Source organism: Eublepharis macularius, chromosome 1 (assembly GCF_028583425.1).
Source record: "Eublepharis macularius isolate TG4126 chromosome 1, MPM_Emac_v1.0, whole genome shotgun sequence".
Lineage (NCBI taxonomy): Eukaryota > Metazoa > Chordata > Lepidosauria > Squamata > Eublepharidae > Eublepharis > Eublepharis macularius.
Window position 1 is genome coordinate 130,407,805 of NC_072790.1, and position 18,975 is coordinate 130,426,779.

At 43.0% G+C, this 18,975-nt stretch overlaps 1 protein-coding gene across 1 annotated transcript in view; it reads right to left on the minus strand.

Moving 5' to 3' along the window:
• The window catches only part of SYNE1 (spectrin repeat containing nuclear envelope protein 1), a 471,821-nt gene that overhangs the window by 334,053 nt on the left and 118,793 nt on the right, over window positions 1-18,975 (minus strand). Inside the window, exons 40-42 of the mRNA XM_055002895.1 lie at window positions 17,009-17,191; window positions 12,902-13,003; window positions 312-515 (exon numbers count right to left, since the gene is read on the minus strand). Of these exons, the coding sequence (XP_054858870.1) occupies window positions 312-515; window positions 12,902-13,003; window positions 17,009-17,191 (489 nt within the window). The remainder of the gene's footprint in view (window positions 1-311; window positions 516-12,901; window positions 13,004-17,008; window positions 17,192-18,975) is intronic.

Sequence of the window (18,975 nt, forward strand, 5' to 3'; positions counted from 1 at the left end):
CACTGAGTTGAACAGAGTAGAAAATCCCTCCAATCTGCATCATGCAAAAGCTATTGTACATTTAGATACAAACAGAAGATATATGTGATCATCAGACCATTGTAACAAATGTCCTGGCTGAGTCAGATATACAATTATCTAATTCCTTCCCCCCATAAGGAGCTCAGGGCAGCTTACATGTTTGTTTTCCCCTATTTTATCCTTGTAATAACTCCTTGATGGGAGTTAAGCTGAGGAAAGCAGTGAGTAAGTATCATAGAATCAGTGAAAGGAACATGAAGCTCAAAATATATACTTTTTGTGCTACCCACCTTGATTGTACTTAGACCTAAGGGATCCTGGCTATGAGCACAGCCAAAAAGTGATTCTTCCATTTTGGCAAGCCAATCTTCCATCTGATTAATGAAGTTCTGTAACTGTATCTTCTGAGTGCTGAAATCTTTCACTGTTTCTTTTGCTATTTCACTCATTTCTTTAGTATGCATCAGCTTTTTCCTTAAATCTGCTTCTAAAAACTTTTAAAATATAGATGAATTTTAAACAATCATCAGTTTTGTCATTATACTCAACTGAAAAATAATCCTTTAAATCTTATGCCTAAATATGAATTTGCATATAAGAGGTACTGTTGGTTTTAAGTTTTGCATTAAAACTTTTTTTTTAAATCCCTACAAGGAAAGGAAAAGGCCAAATCAAATCGAATCAATCTCCAATTTGGAAAGAATTCAAATTGAGCAAAAAAATTAGGCAAAACCCTGTGGTAGAATAGTTTCTATATTGTACCACTTCAATCTACATTTTTGAATACTCTCCTATGTAAAAATCTCCCATCATTTAGAAAGCTAGCATATCTGGGATAAAAGTTCTAGTTGAGTGCCTGCCTCCAACGTGTAAGGTTTTAATATGACTGGATTTGTCCTCTGTCTTGAGACAGCATTAACCTGTAAGTTCCACCTCCTCAGTTTGAAATTTGGTAATTCTGGGAGAATTCTTCTCTTAGAAATTATCTTTCTATGGTTACACAAACTTTTAAAAGAATAGGCATGATTTATTCTAGTTAGGCAAAACCGTAAAATACTGCTATCTTTAAAATAGGTTGTTACTCACAAACTCTGGAATAAGTAAAAAAAAATAATGAACATGTAATGTATTACTTTGGTTCAAACACAAGCTGCATATAAGGGAAGCAGACTTATATAAGGGAAGCATATAAGGGAATTGCTTTGTCTATTCCAGTACTATGACCAGCAGTGATGCCTAAAGATTTCAGACTGAGTTTTCTCCTGCTATCTGACATTGTTGCAAATGAACTTAACTTTAATTTATTTACAGTCTGCCTTCCTCACTGAAACCCAAAGTGGATTACACAGTGCAAGTCAATAAGAACAACAACTACGGCATTCCGTGAACAAGCACAATATGATCAATAGTTAGAACATTCAATGAACAAATACAATATGGTATGGGATGAAGAAATTTGAAATGGTCATAAATCAGAAACCCAGAGATGAAGCATTGCTGAAACAAAGTGTAAGTAATTAAATATGACATGTTTACCAGTTTGGAAACTATCCAGTAGGAATGTATCTACATCAACAAACATTACCCAGTAGAATAGTCAACAGACCCTGTCCCTATCCAAGGCATCCTCTCCAAACCAGTTCTTACAGCACAGACTTATTACTTTTAAAAAGCCCTCCTGAATAATTAAGTTTTGCATAGTTTGTGGAGAGCCAGGAGAGGGGGCGCTTTCCTTACCAGCTCTGGCAGGCTATTCCATAAGGTACCACCAAGAAAATGTATGTGCATGCAGTTGCTGATTTTACCCAACTGAAGGGTTGGTTATCTGCAGAACGCCTTGTTCAGATGAGCGAAGCTGCCCCGGTGGAGAATAGGGAAAGGGGTCCTCCAGATATGGCCAAGCCCATGAAGGGCTTTGTATGCGATAGTCGAAACCTTGAATTGAGCCTGGCAATTGATGAGGGGCCAGTGGAGTGACTGCAGAGTGGGAGTAATATGCATCTTCTGCCTAACTCCTGTCAGTACATGAGTTACTGCCATTTGAATAAATTCAGTTGAGGAGACCATAGATTGACTTCACCTACAATTTTTGTGAAGGCTGCTAAATGTTCCACAGTGCGTTGCTGGTGCTGTTATCTGTGCTGTGTTCGGTCAAATGTCTCTTGAAGCTAGGGCATGGTTGTTTGCTTTTAAGATATGGCTTAAACTCCTTTTCAGTCCAGATGGACATTTAGCTCATTTGAAGCAAGATTCTTACAGGTCCTTCTGGCAAAAAGCTCTTGGTCAATCAATTATCATTGATTGACTTATCATCAGATATGATTAATTAATTCAGGAAATCAAAAGATTTTACAGTAATAAAAAACTATTAAAGAGATTATGCCAACACAGTGTTTTGAGTGCATCACGCCTGCTAATTCCAGTTCTTTAGTATTCCTCCCCCAAGACCCTTCCCATCATACACTTATCAACTCTATGCTTTTTAAGAGCTTTTTTCCTTGCCATACTAAATGCTAATCCTTCTGTGGTCATGAAAGGCAGATATCTTAAGAAAGGGAGATATCTTATCTTGTCTGAAGGTAGCAATCAGATGTGAGTTAATCACTTCAGCAGCCGTGAATGCCTGCTGAAGTAGTTTGTACTGGGTTTTCCTAAGACTTCAGCTGTGCGAAGATGCTGCTGATTCAAACTGATCAGCAGTCATTAGCTCCTCTAAAGACTATTTAGATGAGCACTGAGGAGTAGGATTTTATTGAAACACATTTATTAATGACTGATGTATATGATTTGTGAGTGATTGTCCATTTAAACAATTGTCTTTTTAATAAATTGCCTGCTGAGCAAAGCAGTTATGTGGCAAGGATGGAAAGGCAGTAGACCTCAATCAGGCTGCTTGAGAACCCACATGCATGAAAAACCAATTGCACTGTACTGCATGGTTAGGAATACATTGAAACAACCTGTAGAACACCCACAAACAGATTGATGAACTATTGAAGTGATACCGAAAAATCATGTCTCTGTTCGCAACTAGAAAACAGTGCATGAGCTGAACCGGTAGCTGTTTGTATGTCTCTATTTCTTATCTACATTGATTAGAATCAGGGTATTTGAAGGGTATTTACATCCTATCTTATACTCCTCCCATCTTTATCCCAAACTCTGCTCTATGCATCCCCAAATTGAGCTGAAGCAGATGACAACCAGACACATGGCTTTTTCAGAAGTGGTACTCTAGCTGTAGAATGCATCCTCCCAGAAGCTCACCTGGTGCCTACCATTTGGACTTTTAGATATTGGATGTTGTTATTTTCCTGAGCTTTTGGCTGAGTTAGTAATTTTTCCTGACCATCAGTGCAATCCTATGTGGGGGAGGGGGGCAAAAGAGCTCAGGAAGCCAATGAGCCCCCACAATGGAGTATCTGCCTACTATGCCATCATAAACCTGACTTAGGTTGGTTCTCTTAGGCACCATTGCACCTGGGTTTCCCCCCTGCACCTGGCCACACAGTTAACTCAAGGGATGCAAGTTAGTCAGTGTTCTAAGCCGATTTGGGCTTGGGAATGTCCCCTGCAGCGACAGGAAGTTACGCCACAAAAAATGATGGCATAGCCCATAGGCACCCATTATGCAGGAAAAGTAGCTCCCCCCATGCCTGGCCCTGCTCAAACAACATGGAGGGGCATAGGATGCTGACTAGAGCCACAACCAATCCATGTGCCCCTAAGGGGGCTGAGCCCTCATCCTGGCACCCAAGCACAGCCCCCCTACATAAAGTCTGACCAGGGCACTCGTTAACTCAATTAAGTGTGGGCATAGCATGAAGCTCTGCCTGGGAGCCCTCTGCTGTGGGGACTTAGAGCATGAGGAGGGAGAGAGAGAACACGATGGTAGGGCAAGAGCACACGGGGCACTTTGTGAAATTTTGGGAGCACTTTGCACTCACACAGAGAAGGAGAGCTAAGTCCAGAATGTCTGACTAACAACTTCTGTACAGGTTCACTTACAGGTTACCTGTGACAGATGAGAAAGAGCTGTGGAGCAGGCTGCCCCAGCTCGCTCTCCTCATTCCCCTCACACAGGCCAGCACCCCTCTCCAAATGCAGGGCTCTATGGTTGAGGCTGGCTGGCAGCCAGTAGGGCAGCCCCTGCTCTCAAGGCATCATGGCCCATGCCTGCCAAAGAGGCAGTCGCCCAGGGAACCACACTCAACAGAGCTTCCTTGGATGGGGTGGTGGGGATGCTAGCAGCCCATGTTGGGACTGGTGCAGCCTCTCTTGGCTGCACTCCCCCCTCATGCAGAAGAGAGAGCACAGCTGTGGATCAAGGTGACTGGGTGCTCACTCTTGTAATCCCCTGTGAGGGAGTTCATGCAACCCTTCGACTGGTTCCCTCACAGGATCAGAGCTCCAAGCCACCATGATAGCAGTGCAAACATCCTGATGCAGTCAAGGAGCAATTTCTCACCAGAGGGGCATTCATCATCTGGTTGCTGGCTGCCACCGCCCCTGGCCACAGATACTCTCTGAGGACATGGCAGACCTGGCTGTGGCTTGTGCGATGCCAGGCCACTTGCCACACATTTTTCTGTTTCCCTTTCAGGCAGGTTGCAAGCCATCGGGGAGTCGAGGCGCATGGCTGTTCAGCCCCCAGTAATCCTTCTTGATTGCCTTTCCAGCCCAGCCCCAGGAGCAGTTTCCCAGGCAGCCTGCGATTCAAACTTGCTCCTGAGAAAGCAGCACAAGGAATGGCTCTCCTGGCTCCAACTGCTGCGCAAACAGGCACAGCTTCCTTCCTGGGTAAGGGAAGTTGGCAACACTTTGGGCAGTTCAATCAAGTCCGTGTTGAACAACAGCTCCCTCCCTGTCTTGTTTGCTTGCCTGTGGATAGCAGTAGCTTCCCCTCTCACTTCCCCTTTCACACATCCTGGAGGATGGTCTCTGGATCTGGGCTGGAAAGGAGGCTCCAGATGCCTCTGCACCTTTGTGTGGCTTTGCTGCCAAAAAGAGCATGCACCTTGGAGGCTCCAGTCCCACTTAGCTTCCCTCTCCCCTTTCCTCCTTCAAATTCACTGCAGGCAGCGGGGTGGAACTTGGAGTGTTGCTTATCTGTGTCTGGCAAAAGGGGGCACCATGGAGGACTCTCATTCTTCGACAGCGCTACTCGCGTCTGATAAGCCAGACAGAAGACTGCTACATGTGGGGTGTGTGTGTGTGTGAGGTTGATGCCAGGATGTGAGGGTGGGATGTGGAGTGATGTCCTGGGATCTCTAGGGCTCCTCCCCCACAAGGCCAGACCACTCTCCCTTTTGCTCTTTCTGGAGGCAGCTATGGACTTCGGGAATCTTGCTCTGGTGCTGGGATGACAGCCCCCAGAGCAGTTTTTCTGGTCGCAAGGGCTGTCATTCCACTCTGGGGGGGCCATCATCCCAGCACCAGAGCATGACTCTCAAGGATCATCCCAAATTTTCCATGCATCTTTCCAATGCAGTAATGTATTTCAATGGAGCCACTGCAAGTCAATGGGCATTCTCCCATCATATTCAATGGGTCTTCAAGCCTGTCCCATTGTTTCCAATGGGCATTCCCATCATTCATTTCAGAACACCTGCCCGCTTATCTCTAAGGAGCAGCCTCTCTGAGATTGGGGGGGCTGATCCTAAGTGCCAGGGACTGCAGGTACAACCCTCACTGAGTCCTACTGCCTTTCTGGTCTTACTGTTCTGGATGGCAGTGCATGTTTCTTGGAGCAGTGGCAAAGGGAGAGTTTGCTAGCGAGCAGTGCTTCACCTGCCCATCTGGCCCTTATCAGAAATGGGAGTTGGGCGAGCGGGTGGAAGGTGGGCGTCCTGTCTGCACCTTCAGTGTAACTCCCTCTCCCCCGCAGGGCAGGGCTGCTCTTGGGACAGGTGCCTCTGTTGGGGTACGGCAAGCCCAATCCTGGCAGTCTTTCTATCCTGTGCACTTGCTCTTTGCAGGCAGGGGGTAGCATTGGCAGCAGCAATGGCAAATGTGGCTCAGCCTACAGAGTGACTACGCCTTTCCCTGCCAATTACAACACTGTCAACTGCAGCTGCCTTGCAATTGGTGGATTCTGCCAGTGTTGCTAGAACAACTAGGGAGCATTCTCACCTGGCCGTGCCTGGCCGAGCCTGCCATGTCAGCATTGTGTGCTTGCGAAAGTCCTCTGGGAAGGAACGAGCAGCACCAGGGTTCTACACTGACAACCACATGATGGCAGAGAGGCAAGGCTTAGAATTACACTGCCCATTTTGTTTTTATCATCATGTTAATGTTGCTTATATTACAGCATATATGCCAATGGCATTTTGGACTGTTTTATTTGGCTTGTGCTGACTTTGTTTTCCCCCCGTTTTACTAAAATGATATATAAATTTCCACATGTGTAACTACATAAATAAATACAATCAATATATTCCTGTAAAGGTGAAAAAAAGGAATTCTAGCAAAATGTATAACCTGAATTAAGTACTTAGTAAAATCTCTTGCTGAATATTATTTAATTTATGTGTTGGATTCCAGTAATTAATAGACAGATGCCATTGTTCTGTAAACATTTATTTTTTGCCTAGTTTTTCTTTTCTCTTGAGTACTTAACAGCTGCTCCTTTCCCCATATACATTATGTACCATACTTTCCCAAGCCATTTATGCATATAGGGGCGATTTTTTCTCGAAAATTAAGAAACTGAGATTTTTGCTCCTGCTAATACATTTAGCATCAGTATTCTACATTTACTTAGTATTTATGGAGGTATGATCCCTAAAATACTGGCATGGTCTGATCCATAAAGACCCCCCAGAATCTTTTCATTAGCCCCTTTTGTGATAGAAATTTGAGGAAAAAATTGTCCAGATTTTGTGAGTCCTCTCTATATGTACCAAACTTCTTATCCAAAACTCGCACAGTTCCTTAACTACATGTACAGATAACTATTTCTTGCACTGCATCAAAATGTATTATCAGATGGGTACCTCTAAAATGTATTAAGTTAGTCAAGCTATGTCTTTCCCATATACAAAAGTTGCCAGATTCCCTGGAAATTATGGCCAATAATTGGTTCCATGGTGACATTAGAAGTGGTATATGTTTATCCTGAAATGTCATCAGTTCAGCCCATATCAAATTGGATGTAGATTCTTCTCTATCCCCTTTCTCCTACCACATCCAAGTGAAAGTACAGTATCAACACCCACCTGTTTGGTATTTTAAGATATACACAAGTTATCTCCCCCTAACCATAATGATAAGGCCTTCAATTCTCGCTTAACCATAATAATAGGACCATTTGGTTGTGAGGGTTCTTGGATACACTGGAGTTACAAATGGAGCCAAAGATAACTTTTATTATTTATACTAGGAAGAAAATGGCTTCATGAGACATCTCCCAGATGTCCAGGTAATTTTCAACCAAAGGAGACTTCTGATCCTTACGTTTGGCTAGTAGTAGTTCACATCCGCCCTGAGCCTGCTTGCAGGGAGGGCGGAATACAAATACAATAAAATAAAATAATTAGAAATATTCCTGTTACTTCACAGATAAACCCTCCTGCAGTCATTTACAGACTTAACTCTCTAGGAGCTTGCCACAAATCGAGCTCTCCCTCCACTTTGGATTCTGACACTGGAGCTGCTTCCCTAGTGTCTTTCAGAGAGTTGCCTACTTCTAAAGGCTCTGGGCTTTCCTTCTCTTTCAGTATCCGCATCCATTGTCATCCAAGCTGGGAACCTGCTTCTCCTCCCTCATCATTCTGCAGAGCAGAAAGCTTGTTCAATCCTCCTCTAGAGAGTGGTGCTCCCTCCTGCCAAGCTTGCTGTCTCTCCCCTCTGTTCTCTCTGCTGACATCTGCCTCAGCCCTAGCCATTGACGACTGCCTGTCTCTTTCTGCTGGCCTGTTTTTATTTTCGAGTTGGCAAGGAGAGTCAGGAGGCTGTCCCTAGGCTCCTTTGGAGTCGGTGCTAGCAAGAGGGGGAGAGTTTCAGTAAGTTTTGCTCCCGCTTCTTTCTCCCAGCAACCGGCTTCCCCTTTAACACTCTCCCTCCTGTGCTTGGCATTCTGACACTGCTGCTGACTCCTTACGAGTCAAGGCAGAGGCATGCCTCCCTGGGCTCTCCCACCTCTTGGGGCTCTCATCGGGATATGCTGTTTGCTGCCCTCTCACATTGGTATTACTGTTCCTCTTTTAAAAAATGGTAGTTGATGCACCTTATTTTCTGTCCTCAGATGTTTATAATTCCAAATACATTTATTAATCACTGCCCGGATTTTATCAGAAAATTTCAGAGGGCAGTTGAGAGGGGTATCAAGAAATGCAAATACAATCCTGGGTAATATTGTTATCTTTACAAGGGCTATTTTTTCAAGACACAATGTATTAAACTTTGCCAATTTTTTGAGACCGGATTCTATCTTCGGCAATATACACTGCAGATTTTCTTTATATTTATAGAAATACAGGTCCCACAGACATTTGAGCCTGTTAGTAAAATAACACCTGTTTGTTGCATTTCTGATATATCTAGAAACATGAGTCATGCTTTTCTTAAGTTGATTCTATAAGCAGAAAATAAATTCCTATAAGAGTCTTACTAATCTCAGGAAAGAAGTGTGAGGCTGACATACTATAAATACTAAACACACCATCTGTGTACAGAAGAATCTTTGTGGTGCCATCTGGGCATGGGATTCCTTGTATGCCATCATACTGTGGCAGTTTAATTCCTATATTAAATAATAGGGGAGATAATGAGCAGTCGTACCGGACAGCATACAGCACTTCAAACCATGAAGATAGATATTATTTTCACTGCAGTCTGTGGTTTACGGTAAAGAATATCAATCCAGTTAATAAAAAAATGGACTGAATCCAAACAATCTTAAATTTTCTTTCATACATTTTCACTTAAATGCCTTTTCTGCAACAGTATAATAAAATCTTATCACCTCGATTTTGCAGTCACTCCATTGGCTTCCTGTCATTTACCAGGCTCAGTTTCGAGGTCATGATGATCACTTTCAAAGCCCTTCAGAGCTTTAGGCCCTCATATTTGTGTAACTGTCTCTCCTCCTATATTCTGCCACGGCAGCTATGCTCATCTGAACAGGGCCTTCTGCAGATACTACCCTGCAGTTGGGCAAAATTAACAGCTGCTTGCACATGTGCTTTCTCTGTGTTGGCCCCCACCTTATGGAATTGTATGCCTGAGGAGGTCAGGAAAGATCCCATTCTCCTGGCTTTCCACAAACTATGAAAACTGAATTATTCAGAGGGCTTTCTGCCTGGATTATAGGACTGTGTCATGAGAAATAGCTTAGAGGGATGCTTTGATAGGGACAAGGCCTATATGCCATGATATTGGATACTGTATGTTGATGCAGGTATGTGTCACTAGGGAGTTTCCATGTTGCTTAACATATCATGTAAATTAGTTATGAGTAATTTCAGAAAGATTTCATCTCTATGCTCAACTTTATGCTATTTTCAAATTCTCTGCTACTGTACCCTATTGTATATGTTTCATGGAATGTCCCAGCTGTTGCTCATTATTGTATTTGCTCGGTGAATGTCCTAACTATTGATTGTATTGTATTTTACTTGCACTGTGTAATCTGCCTTGGATCTCAGTGGGAAAGGCAGACAATAAATAAAATAAAATCTGCTTTTTTAACAGATTTATCAGATCTCTTAATGTGCCATGACATCTATTTGCCAATCTCCTAATGCCTTTCAAAATCCAGGCCTAAAACCATATTAAGATGTTTGGCTAAAACTGATGCCAACATATTTGTGTTAAGCAGAGATATAGGCTTGTAAGAGGATGTGGCCTCTGGCTTTGCTTATGTTTTTATTGACATTTTATTGTTGATTTGTAGGGGGGCGTGTTTTTACTGGTTTGGGCTGTTTGGCTATTTTTCATCATCTGATGTTTGACTATTTTAATTATTACTAATTATTATTAATGATAATTGTATGGTTGGATATTGTTTTATGAGCTGACTCAAGCAGCTATGTTCTGGAGAAGTAGCACAAAAAGGTTCTAAATAAATAAAAAACAAGATTAAGAGATATACTTGCTCTCTGAATGTAGGGATATTCAGTGGCATCTTTGTGCAATTGCCAGTGCGGATTGTCCTGCTTTACAATAGTGGATTACAGTATAGAACTTCCAGTTTCCTTCAAACTCAATATGCATTACATCATAACTGCTATCACATTCTGTATTTTGGACTAGGATTCTTTAATAAAAAGTTTTACAGTTAGATCCAGTATCCTACAGACTTATGGCTGCCTGCATGCTTTTCATACCAATAGGTTCCTTCTGCATCCAACACATTGATAACATTTTGAATTGTTGATCTTAAACAAATTGCATAATTGAAGTTAAAAGGAGATGAGGTGATTGTATTTTGGTTCCTTCTATGAAATTCTCTAGAATATTATTTATCAGCTCAGCAAAGCGACAAGCCTCATGCAACTTCCTGACCTGCCTGGCCAATAACTTCCTTTTTCAAATAGTGGAGGAAGCTACAAGGGGCTCAGCCATACTAAATATTAACCAACCGGGATGAATTGGTAGATGGGGTGGTAGGGACCTTAGGGGGAAGTGACCATGTTCTCCTTGAATTCCAGTTGCTTTGGGGGGCTAAGAAAGTTCATAGCCAGACTCGTAGGTTAGATTTCCGTAGGGCTGACTTCAAATAACTCAGAGGCTTGATGAGAGTCATTCCATGGGGGAGTGTGCTGGAAGGGAAAGGATCAAGTGAAGGGTGGGCTCTTCTCAAACATGAGCTTTTGCAAGCTCAAGCCCTCACTATTCCAGCAAGACAGAAACATAGTAAGGGCTCCAAAAAACGATGTGGATGAACAGAGGGCTCCAGAATAAGCTAAGGGAGAAAAAGGAAATGTTCAGGAAAAGGAGAGAAGGACAGACCTCTAAAGAGGAATATATGAGGATTACTAGGTACTGCAGATCAGCCATCAGAGAAGCCAAAGCTCAGTATGAGCTGGGATTAGCGGGGGGGGGGGGGGCTGGCTACAATAAGAAAAACTTCTACAGATATGTGAGAAGTAAACATAAGGTGAAAGAGGCAATTGGACCGCTGTTGGGAGTGGAAGGCGAAACTCTGATGGAGGACAGAGAAAAAGCAGACAGGTTTAATGATTTTTTTGCCTCCGTTTTCTCCCTGAAGAACTTGAGCCCATCTAGAGATGGTAGTAGACATGACAGGATGCCTGGGGGGCTAATTGACATTGAAAGAGAGGTGGTGCAGAGGCACCTGGCTGCACTGGAAGAATACAAATCCCCTGGGCCCGATGGTGTACACCCAAGAGTGCTCAAAGAACTTTCTAGAGAACTTGCAGAGCCTCTGTCCATGATCTTCAAGTCCTCCTGGATGAGGATTGGAGCAAGATTGGAGAAGAGCAAATGTTATCCCAATCTTTAAGAAAGGGAAGAAGGATGACCTGGGAAACTACAGGCCAGTCAGTCTGACTTCTGTTGCTGGGAAGATATTAGAGCAGATTTTAAAGGGATCGATCTGTAAGCATCTGAAGGACCGCTTAGTGATCCAGGGAAGTCAAAATGGTTTTGTCCCCAACAGATCTTGTCAGACCAACCTGGTTTCCTGCTTTGATCGAGTGACAAGCTTACTGGATAATGGGAACTCTGTTGACGTGATTTACCTGGATTTCAGTAAAGTTTTTGCTAAGGTTCCCCATGAGATTCTAATGGGTAAACTAGAAGACTGTGGACTGGACTATAGGACAGTTCGGTGGATAGGGAACTGGTTAGAGCACCGCATCCAAAGAGTGGTGGTCAATGGTGTTTCATCAGATTGGAGGGAAGTGTCCAGTGGGCTGCCGCAGGGCTCGGTTTTAGGCTTGGCACTTTTCAATATTTTTATCAATGATCTAGATGAAGGGGTAAACGGGCTACTCATTAAATTGGCTGATGATACCAAATTGGGAGGAGTGGCAAACACCCAAGACGATAGAGTTAAAATTCAACAAGACCTGAATACTCTGGAGAAGTGGGTGGTTATGAACAGGATGCAATTCAACAAAGACAAGTGCACAGTATTACATCTGGGCCACACAAATGTGAAGCACAAATACAGGATGGGGGATACACTTCTGGGTAGTAGTGTATGCAAAAGAGATTTTGGGGTAAGAGTGGACTGTAAACTAAATATGAGCAGTCAGTGTGACGAAGTGGCAAAAAAGGCAAACTCAGTCTTGGTTTGTATCAAAAGGGCCATTGCATCGAAATTGCAGGAAGTCATAGTCCCTCTCTATACTGCCTTGGTCAGGCTGCACCTGGAGTACTGTGTGCAGTTTTGAAGACTTCACTTCAAAAAGGATGTGGACAAAATCGAAAGGGTGCAGAAGAGAGAGAAGAGAATGATCAAGGGTGTGGAGACTGAGCCCTACGAGGAAAGGCTGAGGGTCTTGAGAATGTTTAGTTTGGAGAAGAGGAGATTGGCGGGGGGGGGACATGATTGCTCTCTAAATATTTGAAAGACTGTCATTTGGAGGAGGGCAAGGAGCTGTTCCAGTTGGCAGCAGAGCACAGGACTCAAAGCAACGGGCTTAAATTATATGCCAAAAGGTACCGGCTGGATATGAGGAAAAACTTTTTCACGGTCAGAGTAGTTCAAAGGTGGAATCAGCTACCTAGAGAGGTGGTGAGCTCCCCCTCACTGGCAGTTTTCAAGAAGAGTCTGGATGAATATTTGTCATGGATGCTTTAGGCTCATCCTGCATTTGGCAGGGGGTTGGACTAGAAAGTCTGTATGGCCCCTTCCAACTCTGTGATTCTGTGATCATTCAAGTACAAAGTGTTAAAAATAATACTTTACCTGAAGATTTGTGGGAAGTTGTACTGTATTTACTAGTTCTTTAAGTTCACATATTTTTGGACTGAGTTGCTCCAAGTTCTGCTCTTTGTGCTTAATTTGAGCCTGTAAAAGAGCATGTGGACAAATTTATTTCATAAATATCAAGTGTGAATGAGGTTAGCAGTAATTTAGAATGAACAAATTCATAATTGTCTTATTTTAAGAAACAACAACAACAACAAAGCATTACATTTCTCATTTCCTCAGATTAGTCCCATTTTTTCTTTTCTGGTCAAAGATTAATTTAACTGAAATAAAAGAATAATTTTTGAATCTTTAAGGAGTGGATAAAATACTGGATAAATCTAAGTTACAAGTGGGAAGCCATGTTCATCTGCAGAAGAACAGTAAGATTCGAGGCTAGCAGCACCTTAAAGACCAACAAGATTTCCAGAGTATAAGCTTTCAAGAGTTGAGCTTCCTACATCAGATATCTGACAATGGGAGCTTGACTCTCAAAAGCTTATATCCTGAAAAATGTATTGGTCTTTAAGGTGCTACTGGACTTCAGTCTTGGTGACAGCAGTAACTATACTATATGTCAGAGGTTAAGAAAGGTATTAAAGCTATTAGGCGAATGGAATTCCATTCAGTGCAATGTACACCCTTTTTACCCTCTCAGCAGGTCAGAGGTGAGTGCTGATTTGGCAGTTATTTAAATACTTAGATTTCCAAAGATTTCCATGGCATGATGAGGTATGATATGAGGTATGAAATGATAGGTGAAAAAGTAAAATGGGGGGGGGGGGAATGCAACAAATATCTTAAAGTGAAAACTGCATAGCAGTAGATATGTCCCAATGATGGCAGCAGATGGCATACATTAATGCCAACTCTTTGGAGACAGTTTCAGGTATCTGAAGAAGGGAGCCTTGATATATATCCTGAAAATCTTGTTGCTCTCCAAGGTGTCACTGGACTCAAATCTTGCTGTTCTTTGGAGACAGTTCAATTGTTTGCTAAGCAAAAATGAATCTATATAAAATTCTGCATTCTCTTTGTATCAAAGGGTGAATCCAATCCACATTATTCCACAGAAATACAGTTGCATCCAAAATTTGTGAGGTTTCCCTCAGAGTTTATCCTTGATGCAAAGAGTTATGCAAAAAAAGTCTCAGACCATGATGTCTAAGGGCAAAGCTACAAGTGACGAATGATAAAGGTTGGTCACTTGTCAGCTTCCCTCAAGTTTTGATGGGAAATGTAGGCAGCTTGGCGGAATGTTGGACAAGTGACAGTTGAAAAGTCCATTGGACAGCAGTTGGAGAGCCAAGCTGCAAGACCAGGATGCCTACATTTCCCATTAAAACTTGAGGGAAGCTGACAAGTGTCTAACCTGTGTCATTCGTCACTTCTAGTTTGGCCCTAAGTGTGTAGAAAGGTATCTTCCATCACTGTCTAGTGTGAGCAAGAAAAAGAATTAGGATGTGACAGTACAAATGGGACCATGCCTTGCAGACAGAAGCTGGCTTGACTCTCCATGTCTGAGGTCACTAAAAAGAGGACACTTCAATCTCCATCTTAGTAGTACACCCAAGTATACTCCTTTACTTTCTCTCATGTAAGTAAACAATGATTCTGGTGAAATGCCTCACAGCCCAGAATTTGCACACCCCAAAACGGGTATCAAGGTTTCTCATAACTGGGTCTACACTGTGTAAAGGCTCAGAGGGTACAAAGTGACTTTTCTGGCTGGGAGAGGGAGCAGAGAAAGGACAGTGGGACTGACTCCCCTTCTGGGGATCAAGTACCTTATTTATTTACATTATTTACAGGCCGCCTTTCTCACTGAGACTCCAGGTGGATTACTCAGTGTAATTCAATACAATCAACAGCTGGGGCAATCAGTCACCAATACAATAGGGTACAGATTGCAGGAATTTGAAAACAAGTGGAAATCTGATACAAAGCTAAAACAATGTTGAAAGAAAATACAACAAAGCAGAAATGCAAATGGACCAAGCCAGGGAAGGATAAGAGGTGACTCATTTACACCCAGGCTAGGGTCACGCCGAAGGGCCTAGGAGCCCAAAAGGGAAAGGACAGACCTTTCTTTTGGGACAGGAAAAGAAAGATGACCTACAAGGGGTAAGCAAAGGGGAGATTATATAAAGATGTAACATTTTTGGAAATTTTGAAGCCATTTTGGGAGGGGAAAACAAATCTGGGGGAAAATAGAAATATATGAAATACTTATTTTCTTTTCAAACAAACTTATTTTAGTTATTGAATAGCATAAAACACATCATTTATACCTTAGCATACAAAACTGTACTATTGGGCATATTTATTCAATTAAAAGTATAAATATTTTCATTTTCTATAAGAAAAATTGCAAGTATATCCAATACTTGAGAAAGGTTTGAAAACTGTTGCACTCTATACTACAATGCTCTGTGTATCTTTATTTTTTGCCATCTGAGAGGTAAGGGGAAAAAAGCAGAAGATAGAAAACAAATGTTATAGTAAACAAAAGAAAGTATATTATTTGGATAAAAACTCTCATAGGGCTGCCAACATGTTAGGATATTAACTTCATGAAAACTGAACTCCTCAATTAAACATATTATAGCTTATTAATTGTTACTGAAATTATTACATTTAAACAAAAAATTCTGAAAGTATTGTATATGCCTATAGTATAAGAGGTTTTTTCTAGCACTTCCCTAAACTCACAATTTTTCCATTTTCATGCTGTAATGCTGTACATTTGGAATCAGTGAACATGCTTTGTTAGACAAGCCACTCTGGGCCATCTGGGCTGCAAAGCATATGTTGAAAATATGTTGTTGAGACCATAGGGGAAGATCCCGAACCACTGAACTAAGTTACTGGAGTATTTCTTCGCAAATTTAAGAATCCTATCCTAATATTTCATCAAATAAGATATGTAAGAATTTGGGTCAGAGGATAACAGTTTTATCACCTGTTCCTTTGTCTTTTCTCATTCTGTCATGTTTCTGAATGATGTGTGCACTTTTTATTTTCTTATAGAATGTTTTGTAAACTGAATATTGCAAGTCAGATCTCTGTGATGACATTAAGCCCTAATCAGTCACACTTATCAAAGAGTATTAAGAAGAGGGGCAATGGTTGATTCCTTCATCCCTAGTGTATGCAAGAAAGTGTTGCTAGTCCCTGCAGAATGAGTGAAGCGGCACAGAGCCAAGGCAGAGCCTCTAAGTGACAACAAGACATAGGGTTTTCTGAGTTTCTCTACACAAGAGATCTTACACAGGGACACTTAGGTGAAAGATCTTACACTTGTTCTCCCACTGTTGATACACATGCACTGCTAGGGAGACAGAGTACATATAAGACCACACAGAAAGTAAGTCATTTGAGCACCCCGTGTAAAATGTCTTGTGTAGACAGACTCCTAATGTTAGTCCTCAGAAGAAAAGTACCCTAATAAATTACTAGCTGGCAGCAGCAGCATTTAGACAGAGTAAAAGAGTATGTGTACATTTCAGGAGAAGACAGAGAGGGAAGCCTGGCTGGACAAGAGGTCTGGGCTGGCTAAGTGACTTTCTCACTCACATGTGGGTAGACATGAAAGCTTGCAAGTTCCATTTACCCAGCATGGCCATCCATTCCTTTGGTAAAGTAAAGCTTGTACTTGGGATTAGGGGTGTGCAGGAGGGGGTTGATTCGGGTTTCCCGCTTCGGGTTTACCCGAAATGGGAATTTTTTTTGGAAATTTCGGCATGCCGCTTCGGAATTAAGGTACTTTACTCACTTCGGTATACTCTGTAAATATTCGGAGCATACTGAAGCGAGGGGGGCAACTCCCCTACTACCCCCCACCCCCCATGGGGCAACCCTTCCACCCCCCACCGCCCTGCGGAACCCCTCCACCCCCCATCCACTTACCTTACCTGGTGGGTCAGCTGTGCTGCGGGCTGCTGCCGCTGCTGTGGCAGCGGCACGAGGCTGCGATGGCCTGGAGGCCCCAGGCCGTCGCAGCAGCCTTGTGCTGCCGCTGCCACTGCTGCTTTACACATAAGCCAAGCTCCTTTCCAAAAACATCTGTCATCTGATAATACTGTATATATATTGTTGTGGTACCTGAAATTCTTCCAGGAAGGCCTCAGTTCCCTCACAGCTAGTCAAGTTGTTTATGATGTCATTCAGCTGTGAGACAGAATTACTACACCAACTATCAATATCATCACCAATTGCCAGCACGTCTTCCCATAGTGATACACTAACAGTCAGCTTATCTATGTTGTCATCAAGCTTCTCTGATACCTGTTGCAATGAAAGAAAACAGTACCTACAGTACATTTCCTAGAACCAAATTACTGACATTACAAGAAATCTGAGAAATGGCTTGAATCCAGTGATGCCAGCAGAAGGAGCACAGATTTTCATTATATCCCCCCTTCTATTTTGACCCCCAGAAAGATGATTCCAGGGGTTATGACACCCTCATGTACAAACAGCCATAGAAGTTAGGGCTCTAATTAGAAGGTGAAAGGAAACAAAATCACTTCCCTTCTTCACAAACTCAGCTCTGCTAATGAAGGAGGGAGGATGGGCTTCTCCCTCCTCACTGCAATCCCCTGGCTCATGTTATCCACATAGGTCATACAACTCCAGGAATTATCTTTCCAGGAGTCAAAAGGGACTGCAAGGAGATGGGAACAGAGAGGAAATTCATATCCAGCAGAGCCTTCTGCTGCACCTGGATCCAAGTCAGTGTGTGAAATAATTTTCAATGCCAAAAAGAAGCTATTTATGCAAAACAATATTTTCTAAGACCAACTAAAACCACACTATGTATGTGTCATGACTAGAGGTGGGCACGAACAGCAATACCAACAAAAAAAAGCCACGAACAGCCCAAAGAGCTGTTTGCGAGCAAGCTGTTCATGAGGCCCCGTTTCTGACAAACGTGTTTGTTCCAAGCCCTGTTCATGGTGTTCATCAGCCATTCGTCAAGCCGGACAGTCTGGCGCCTTTCAATCAATTCCCTTGGCAACAGTAGGCATGGTCTTGCTTAACTCTGTCTGAACTCCTGTTGCCCTGGAAACCCCAATCTAAGCCCAGGGGCACTTCACCCCCGACTCAGCTGCTTGTCAGGGAAAACCCTGACAAGGGCTGATTGCAGCCTGCCAGGGTTTAAATTTCCCTCCCCCTGCTGCTGCACAGCGCAGGAAGAGGGACATTTAAATCCCACACTCACTTGTTTGTCAGGGAAACCCCTGACAAGCGGCTGAGTGCAGCCTGCCGGGGTGAAATGCCTTTCTCCCTGCTGCTGCACAGCAGAAGGGAGAGGGACACTTCACCCCCGACACAGCCGCTTGTCCGGGGTTTCCTGACAAAGTCTCCCCCCTCCCTCCAGCTGACTGGAAGGAGGGAGACTTTGAAGGGAAGGAGGTTCCCCATGGCATTTGCAAATGGCATGGGGAACCTTCTTCCTTTCAGAGTCTCCCCTCCCTCCCTCTAGGCAGCTGGAAGGAGGGAGACTTAGAAGGGAAGGTGGTTCCCCATGCCGTTTGCAAATGGCATGGGGAACCTTCTTCCTTTCAGAGTCTCCCCCTCACCCTCTAGCCAGCTGGAAGGAGGGAGACTTTGAAGGGAAGGAGGTTCCCCATGCTGTTTGCAAACGGTACGGGGGACCTTCTTCCCTTCAGAGTCTCCCCTCCTTCCCTCCAGCTGGCTGGAAGGAGGGAGACTTTGAAGGGAAGGAGATTCCCCACGCTGTTTGCAAATGGTGCAGTGAACTTTCTTCCCTTCCAAGTCTCCCCCTTCCTTCCACAAACAGCCAACCATGAACATGTTCGTGAACAGGGTCATGTTTGTGGTTGTTCATTATTCCCTGTTCGTGGATGGCAACAATGAACATTGTGTGCATTTTTTTCCTGTTCGTGCCCACCTCTAGTCGTGACAAAGATGCACAGAAAGATGTTTTCATTGGCCAGTGTACAGTAATGGAAGCTCCTTCAAAGGGCAGGATAAAAATTTCAAGAGTGAAATGCAAATGTTTTTTTAAGGGAAACATTCTAAAGAAACAATATTCTGCTTCCTCT